Here is a 9,217-nt window from a genome sequence, read left to right on the forward strand (position 1 = left end):
TGTATAAAGTTCCACGAAATAGCTCTGGGATTGGAATGGTGAACTTCTCAAATCCATGGCTGTTTGGAGGTAGAAAGAAGAGAGGGGATAATGAGGAAGTGATTAAAGTGCACAGTGTCTGAGTTGCCCCTCCCTGACTGTCAGTCTGCAGCATCCGCATGGTCGGGCGCCCTTACCTGTCTGCACTGTGCGTCACAGCAGAGCCCGAGTTCTTGGTGGGCGGCGACTGTCTCCCGGGCGTGTGCTACTTTGTGTCTCCAAAGTCTAACACAGTGTCTTGTGCACAGGAGGTACGCAGTAAATGCTTATCGAATCGACTCAAAAACAGCACCATTTAGAGCACTCTTGAACATAACCAATCGTCACAGGCAAGTAAACTTTTATAGTAATGAGCCACAGAGGATGATAGTAGTGGAGGGGAAGTGATGGCTTCCCTACAGGCCCCAGTATTCCACATAGTGTCTTGCAGAGGAAGGGGATGGACCAGCCAAACAGAACCGTGGGGTTTGCCCGGGAGAAGAGCGGTCCGGTATGTCTGTCTCTCAGGCTGGTTTAGGGCCAGGGTTACAATTAAGTGTCCTCATTGGAGGTTGCTTCTTACTCAGGATCCGTTCACCGGATGCCATGTGGGTGACCTGAACTACATGCTGGGAAACCAGTTTGGGCTTTGTCCCCCACCCCATTGCGCCATCCCTAAAACCAAGACCCCAACCCCAGTCCTCCTGTTAAGGACTGTTAAGGACCTGGAAGACAACTATTTTAAGGCAACCTACAGGGTGATCCTTGTCCCTTAGAGAACTGTATTCAGAAAAGAGATATTAATGTTTTCTAGTGTGTGCTTCCAGAATCCACTCAGTAGGAAATGCCTCCCATTCTCACGCACACTCTTACCCTACATGGAAAGTATCTTCAAAAAGAAATTGAAAACCTCCATACACTACCCTTTTATTCAGGGTCTAAATAACACATTTCTAAAGGCACATGGATGGGAGAGGTAAAGAGAGAAAACAGCATATTGATTCAGAAACTATCTAAAATTACTCATACTTTTAAAAAATATAGTATTAGAAAGTTGATTTTTATTCATAAATGGAACCATATTTAAATGATTTGGGAAAGAGGTAAAAATGCTTTTTGTTTTAAACAAAATGCTTTGTTATTCATTTATTATAGAAAACTTTTATTAAAAAAACAGAATTAATGGGGTTGGAAAACCATAGGTCAAAGAGCTTAACTTCAAATCCTGGCAAAATTCTAGAACATACTTATTAATCAGGGGGTCTGGAGAGATTCACAGACCCCCCCATTCAGTATAATGTTTTAAAATACATAAAACAAAACACATGGGATTATGAAGGAATCCAATTATATTGAATGACAGCAAAATATTTTGAAAACCAGTTCCAGGACCCAAGTTAAGAATCCTCGTATAATTTAAACAAATAGTAAAAAGAAATATCTAGTAAAAACCAGCATGGTCCTGTCAGTAACAAAGCACCCTCTTTTACTTTTTGGACATTTATGAAAGTGGTAAATCTGGGGAATACAGTTGGCCTCAATTTTAGGGAAGCATTTAATGACTAGAAAGATGTGTACCTATTGGATTATTTGCCATGCAGGGGAGCAAGTGGAAAAAGGGAAGGAAAAAAAATTTTGGAACACAAAGTTTTGCAAAAGTAAATGATGAAAATTATTTATGCATATGTTTTAAAAATAAATAGCTTTAATCAAAAAGAAAGGTGTGCATCTGGTATTTGAAATTAGTTGGATTCTGCATCCCAAAAGTAGCCATTAATAGTTGCATGTCATCTTCCCAGACAGCGTCTAGGGGAGTTTTTCTTGTTGTTGTTCCATTTGGGGTTTTCTTGACAAAGTTACTAGAAGGGTTTGCCATTTCATTATTTTATTATTTTTTGGTTGACATTTTCCCCCCTAAACCCAAATATAAGGGGGAGTTGTGGCAAAATGCTTCTCTGAACATGTGATGAGGCACTTAACTCTGATCTTCAGACAGAAGTAGCCTTCAGGGGAATCTGCACTAATCTGAGCATCAGCAATCATTTATGAAGTGCCCACTGTGTGGCTGACCCTGCCAGTGTGTGGGATGGAGCCACAAACAAAACAGTCCTTGTTCTCAGAGACGTTGCATTTTGTGCATCTGAAATAATGTCTTTAATTCTAGGCACCACATTTACAGAAGTGCCGAGGTTAGATATCCAGGACAGACCTCAGGATTAGGCTCTGTGAAGATTAGTTTAAAAAAAACAAACAAAAGATATTTTAGTTTGAAAAAGATAAGGAGATTGGGGAGGAACTGCCTTCAGTATAGGGAAATTACAATGGTTCTGTTTGGCTCTGGAGGACAAAATTAAAATTAATTGGTAGGTGTTGTAAAGACATCTTTTGTAAGAGTGCAGAATATCTGAGATTTATAGGGAATATATATATATGTGTGTGTATGTGTATATTCAAAATTATATATTTTGTACATTTATCTAAAATATATATTTGTGTATATACATATGTGTATGCATGTATGTACGTATATATAAGACCAATTACCATTCATCAGTGGTTAAAAGATATAAATCGCCAAGTATCGACAACTATATGAAAAATTATTCTAAGTCACTTCAAGAAAAATGCAAATTAAAACAATTCTGAAGTTTTCCCTCACACCCAGCAAATTGCCAGAAATGAAAAAATCAGCATTGGAGTCTTTTAAGAAAGGCAGAGGTGCTAATATACTATTGTTACAGCTGTGAATTGGGCTAACCATTCTGGAAAGGAATTTGAAATTGATTTTTTGAAATGTGGGTATCTTTTTAATGCTAAATTAAATTTTATCTTTTTCAATTAGCAAAAGTCAATTTTCTCTGTTTCCCACTCCTTATCCCACCATTGAATTTTTAAAAAAATACCTTTTTTTAAACAAATATAATAAATAGCCAGCACTTATATAACACTAACTGTATGCCAGTCACTTCATTAAGCCCTTTACAGTTATTATTTCATTTTACCCAGGAAAGTAGGTGGGATTAGTATTCTCATTTGGGAATAATTTGGGGAAATTGAAACAAACAGGACAAGTGTTTTGCCTGAAGGATCACTGAGGCTGCATTTGAACTCAAGTTTTCCTGCCTTCAAACTTGGTATTCTATCCACTGCCCCAGTCCAGTGCTGACACGGCGCTCATTAAATATGCATAATCAAGCAAAACAAAATTCCATGTTAGCCACATTCCCTCACCCCACCCCCCAAAAAAACAAATGATCTCATTCCATCTCCTCAATTTGTAATCTCTCATCAGGAAGCACGTAGGATATTCTGGAATTATTATTGGTCATTATGTGAATTAGAATTCAAAGTTGTTTGGTTTTACAGGTAGTATTATAAATTGGGGGAAAAAAAGTTCTAATTAGGTATTAGTGTTACTGTGCTTTTCAATTTTATATTTATTTTTAACACAGGCCACGTTTTAACTTTTTTTTAATGTCTAAAAGAGAAAATAAGGAATCCCACTGTTAAATTTAGAAGAAGATACTGCCCAGCGTCATCCTAAAGGCAGTGACCCCCAAATGCTTTGGCGGGGCTCAGGGGACTGATAAGATCATTACCAGAAATTATCAGAGTGATTCCTAGGTAAATGTTTGTAAACCTAACTACAGTAAGTAATTTTAAATCTGGTTCAGAACCTATCAGATCACTTATTTGGTTTGTTTCATGTGAACTTTTAAAAAATTGCTTTTTTGTTTTTGTTTTTGGTGTTTTGGGGGAAGGCAGGAGGGAATAAAAGAATCAGAATCCTTTTCTTCAACTTCAGCTCATTTAAGATCGAGTCTCCTCAAGGAAGATTAGATCTAACCATCCCCAAAGAGAAGGTCTCGTTGGGGATGAGTTCTGAGCATTCCCAGCGACAAGGATTCTGATTCGGTTACCCACCTCTCCCGGACCTCGGATCCACGAAAGGATTTTTAAAAATGTTGGTGACTGCTCCGACGCAGCTGGTTCCCTTTGTAAGTCTGTGGATTCTCTCTGACACTTTCTGAGAAGGGGACAGTGCCCCGGCATCCAAAAAGGAGGTTAACCCTGACTAACGGGGCGCCAGCACAGTTGTCATTTTTGAAACGACAACTAACAGCAGATGTATTTTAATTGAGCCATGAAACTAAGCACTGGCCCATGGGCCCAGGCCCAGAAAAGAAACTGTCCGGCCTCAAACCAGCCAGGCAGAGGGCCTAAAAGTCCATCTCCTGGGTCTCTGTTTTGTGTTTCCTTGTATGGTTTCTATGGGAATTCAGTTATGTGGGAATCAGTGACTATAAGCAAGACCTGGTAAAAACACAACTGCAGGGGAGGAGTGAGAAACGTCAGCTGAGACCAGTCTCCACGTTACAGATTACCCAGAATTCCCATGGTCCGGATGGGGTTTGTACAACCCCACGCTGTCTGGCCCCTTCTGATCCCCAAATCCTGAAAGTGCTCCATCTTCTCCTTTCCCCTCAGTGCTCCCTGTATCTCGTGTGGACAGTTTTTCAAAGATAATGTGAGTTCTCTGAAGGCAGGGGACAACCTTTTCACCTCTCTTGGTATTCCCATTTTCCTTGCTTGGCCCAGGGCCCAGCATACAGTAAGTGCTTCATAAATGCCCATAGATGACATTTTCACCTCTCTTGGTATTCCCATTTTCCTTGCTTGGCTCAGTGCCCGGCATACAGTAAGTGCTTCATAAGTGCCCGTTGACTGACTGTGTTCCCGCTTCACCCTGCCCAGGTACACGCTGGCAGCCCAGGACCTGGTCATACGCGCCCGAGGCGTGCTGAAGGACAGAGGCTGGCGGATATCCAACGACCGTCTGGGCTCGGGAGACGACATTTCCGTCTACGTCATTCCGTTAATACACGGGAACAAGCTCTCCTGAGACTGTCGACGGCCCAGGGACTGGGAGGGTTACTGGAGGAGAGAGTGGGCCCTCGCTTTGCGGAGGTCCGCGCCGGCGGGGGGAGGAGGTCGCCGTTGGCGGGGCAGGGCCCCCCATGCCTCTATTCTACAACGCTTCAGGTATCCCTTGGGTTCTGCCTTCTCCTGTCTCCGTGGGACTTGGGCACGCGGCAAGAGCCAGTGCAAAGGCTTCTCCGTGTGCCCCGGGTCTCTGCTCCCTTCTGACAGCCGCCCGGGCTGCGGCTGCCCCTCGGGCCGCTGAGTATTTATTTTGTTCCAGAGCGGCGGGAGCCTCTTGGGGTACGGCCCAGCTGGAAGGGTCGGCCCGGTCAGGCTGACGGCTCCCCCGAGAACCGAGGAGGTCAGGTCACGGGAGGGGACGCCGGCGTGGGTGCCGGCGTCAGCCTGGCGCTTGTTAGGGAGGGCTGGGGGCCGGCCTTTGGGGGGTTTTGCAGGCCTTGCGTCCCAGGCCCGCCTCACAGGGATGGAAGATCGCGGCTCCGCGTGGAGGAAGCGTTTTGCAGCGGCCACGTGGAACAGGGTCCTGGGTGACAGAACACCAGTTGTGTCGTCTGGGCTCATTTTCTCTTTCCACCTTCCCGGTGCCCGCCATTATCCTCATTGATCTTTCCTGTCAGGGCCCGACTCAGGAAATAGGGATTTCCATTCGTTGAATGGCGGCCTCCCTCTCTCCTCCTATCACCCGTCCTGTTAAGGGGTCACTGTGTATATGGAGACCTATTTGAAGCAGTATTTAGCAGGCCGGGGTGTCTGGAAGCTTCTTGCATTGGCCATGCCTCCTTTAAGGAGACCCCTTCCCAGGCTGTGGCTCTTCCCCCAAGCGCGCCCCTCGGACCCACTGGCGCTCCCAGTCTCTCCCCCCAGTACCGCCTGCTTCCTTCCCTCGGCCCTAGATATGATTTCACATGGCTGTTCACACACCAAAGCTCCCCGCTTTCATGACCCCCATCCCACCCGGCCACTTTTTACCCCAAAATGAAGTAAGTCTCCTGTGACTGCCGGGCGATGCGGTGCTTTGTTCTGTGGGACCTGGATCCAGGGCCCGGAGGCTCAGGGCGTCCTCGCCAAGCTTGCGGCTCCCCCTGGGCCGGGGAGAGAAGGAGGGGGTCGTGGGACTGTGAAATACGCCCGCTACCACCCCACGTTTCCCACACGTTTGAATCCCTTCCCCTGGAGAAGTGGGCCGCGTCTCCCCCGCCCGCCGCGTCTCCCGCAGTCCTGGAGGCGCTGAGATCAGCTCGGAGCCTTCTCTACTCAGGAACTACTCCGTGGTCTGACCGCTGGTCGCCCGCCAAGGGGCCTCTCAGGACCGAGGGGCTGCCGGGTGTTTGCGCCCAGCCCCGGCTGTGCCGCCTGCCCCATCGAGGTCCCCACTTCCTTCCCCTGTGTCTGACGCCGGTCGCGGAGGCGGGGCGGGGCCTGCTTTCGCCAGTGTGGTTTCCGTGTGGCACGCCGTGCCGCAGACGAGGAAATGCAGGTGCCCTGCAGGCTCGGAGAGACCGTTCCCTTTTTCTGCCTTGCCTTCCTTTCCTGGGCTGAATGGTAATGCAGAAAGCCGCCCCTTTCACCCCTTCCTCCCTTCCCCCGCGCCCTCTCTTTGTGGGTGTCTGGAGTCTTCCTGTCCCTGCAGCCAGACTTCCTGGCTCGGCCCCCTCTAGTTTAGGTCTCAGGAGCGGACAGCACGGCCGGAGGCCGGGCCCCTGGACGCCCACTTCCTACCCCTGGAGTTTTCCCTGGTCTGTTTCAGAAATCCCGCTCACTAGCCCTGGGGAGAGCCAGTGCCCTGTAGGGAGGAGCAGCACAAGCCCCTTGTTCCCACACGTCAGACGCTGGGCCCCCGGGGGATGAACCAGAAGGGACAGAGATGATCTGGTGGCCATCGCCCTGCCTTCCTCGCCCAGACCGCCAGCCCGTCGCCCTTGGGCCCTGACCACACCCCGAGCCCAGAAGGCTCCAGATCCCACTAACTAGGATGCCGTCGAGTCTTAGGTGTCTGTCTCTGAGCCAGATCTCCTTGTAGCCATCCCAGAGGAAATCTCCCTTTTCATTTCCCAATTAGGTCATTCCAGTTGTCCCGGGTGTGGGGTTCTTTGTGTCTTGTCTTTCTAAGTGAGTCCCCCCAGCTTGTCTAACTCAGACGCCCCTCTCCATTCTCTGGCCCCGACCAGAGCTAGTGTTTTGTCGACACCGTTTTCCTGAAAGGGCCTGCTGGGGGAAAGCGCCCACAAGCCCGTCCTTCCCCTCCGGATCCAGGACCCCCGGCACACTCGGCCTGGGCTGGCTGCAGTGAGATCCCTCCGGGATAAGGGGGAAGCGGCCCTGAGCTTTCTCCGCCGCTCTGCTCACTGGCATCTGGGGGGACGGAGGCAGGGGAAGCTGTGGGACCATTTCCATTTGAGGCTTTAGAGCTCTCCCTCCTGACGCCCCCCTTCCTTCCCTCGGCTTCCGGGCTACCCTCCATCCCAGCTTTATTTGTGGCAGCGGAGAGGGATGTCAGAACCGCTGGCTTGGGTTCCAATGCTGGGACCCTCTGAGAAGGGTCTGTTTGATGATAAGTTGCTATTAAATCTCGGTTTCTCGCAGCCTTTCCCCTCCATTCAGTCAGGCTCTTATTAATCAGAGGAGGCGGCTTACATCACCAGGTACACAGTCTCCTCTTCGGCTTCCCAAGCAGCTCTATACTCTTTCCCCCAGTGAATAATAATAAAGCCTTAATGGGATTTTTTTTTCACATAAGCAGCCCCTTACAGGACAGGGAGAGAGAGAGCAGTGAGATTTTCACAAAGAGGAGCCAGGCTGACCCCACCTAAAACTTTAAAAATGCAGAAGGCCTCGGGCCACCGGACAGAGTTCTACACTGGAAAAGTGAGAGCACGAAACACCCTGGGGGGTCGCTCCCCGGCCTGGCCGTGGGGCCGGTGACCCGGCATGCAGACGGACGGATGTCCCACGCAAGGCCCCGCCACGTGCTCTTGTGTAAATAGCTTTACTCTTTGTTTTCCCTTTGTTGTAGAGGAAGATGTGTTTATGTAGCTACCACGTAGACAGCGACCAAATGAGACTGTACTTGTGCTGCCGATTTCTACCTGTGACGTACTTGAAGGACGAGGAGCCTCCGGGACCTCCACCCTTTTTATCCTTCCATAAATACTTTGTGTTTGTCGAGGTCTGTTTGGGGGGTTTTGTTATTTCTATTTTCAGGGACTTTTTGAGGGTTACTCTTTTCCAGTCCCCTTTTTTTGTTGCTATTTTTTTGATTCATTCTGGGGTCCAGTAAATGGAATGACATTTTCAAGGCTGTGTGATCGTTTTGGGTCTTTTTTCTCCCACAAGGAGCCTTGCACAACGAAGAGGGAGAAGAATCAGAAAATGGTTTCCAGAACAATATACTTTTCTGCTTTTTTCAACTGTGTTGGCGTTTGTAAGGCACCTCCACCCAAACAAAAACTATTTAGTACAAAGGATTTATTGTGTGTGTTTTGAAAACTTGAAGTGCAATGTCCCAAGGGAGAAGCTAAGGAGAAATGTATATGCTCATTGACATTTTAAAATAAAAAGATTATATATGTGTACATAGGATATCTTCATCAAGGCTGAGTTTTTTGTCTCTGACTATCCTGACTTACAATTGCCTCAGTTTTCTAGCCTCTGAGGGAAAGAGTGCTCCAGGGTCATTGAGGGGGCTTCTTTGCGATCCCAAAGCCTGGATCATCAGTTTGAGATCACCCAACTGGAGAAAGTTCTCCATGCTCTAGTACGACAGGTATTTAAATACTTCCTTTGACTGTAAAGCAAATGCAAAAATGAGAAAATAAAACCAGTATTCTAAGCCTGCAGAAAATACACAAGTGTCCGGAGAGGCTGTACCCTTAAAAATGTACACCTAGAAGCCAGATTTGGAGACTGAAATAGTGGCAAAGGGACATTCTCAGGTAAGAGAGAGAGGGGGTTGTTTGATTCTTGCTGATGATAGAACAGAAATTCTGGGATTCGAGGATTGGTGGCTCCTTGACAGGCTTAAGTACACAACAAAACGCAAAGTAAAAATACTATGTTGTGAGCCACAGAACTTCTCTACATCACAAGTCTCTTAGAATGGGCCTGAATCACCTCATTGTTGAAGAAAGCCGCGTCCCTCTGAGGTAATCATCTTGTAGTCGTCGTCATGGACAATGATCTGGTTCTGCTCATTAAACTTAACATCAGGTCATGTAAGTCTCCTTCCTGATAGTTTCTTAAACAATAATATTCCATA

At 47.4% G+C, this 9,217-nt stretch overlaps 1 protein-coding gene across 1 annotated transcript in view; it reads left to right on the plus strand.

Moving 5' to 3' along the window:
- The window catches only part of PPM1H (protein phosphatase, Mg2+/Mn2+ dependent 1H), a 304,307-nt gene extending 295,766 nt beyond the window's left edge, over window positions 1–8,541 (plus strand). Inside the window, exon 10 of the mRNA XM_074269761.1 lies at window positions 4,774–8,541. Coding sequence (XP_074125862.1) covers window positions 4,774–4,921 — 148 coding nt within the window. The 3' untranslated portion in view covers window positions 4,922–8,541. The remainder of the gene's footprint in view (window positions 1–4,773) is intronic.
- Window positions 8,542–9,217: the final 676 nt, after the last annotated feature.

The sequence above is a fragment of the Sminthopsis crassicaudata genome, chromosome 5 (genome assembly GCF_048593235.1).
Source record: "Sminthopsis crassicaudata isolate SCR6 chromosome 5, ASM4859323v1, whole genome shotgun sequence".
Taxonomy (NCBI): domain Eukaryota; kingdom Metazoa; phylum Chordata; class Mammalia; order Dasyuromorphia; family Dasyuridae; genus Sminthopsis; species Sminthopsis crassicaudata.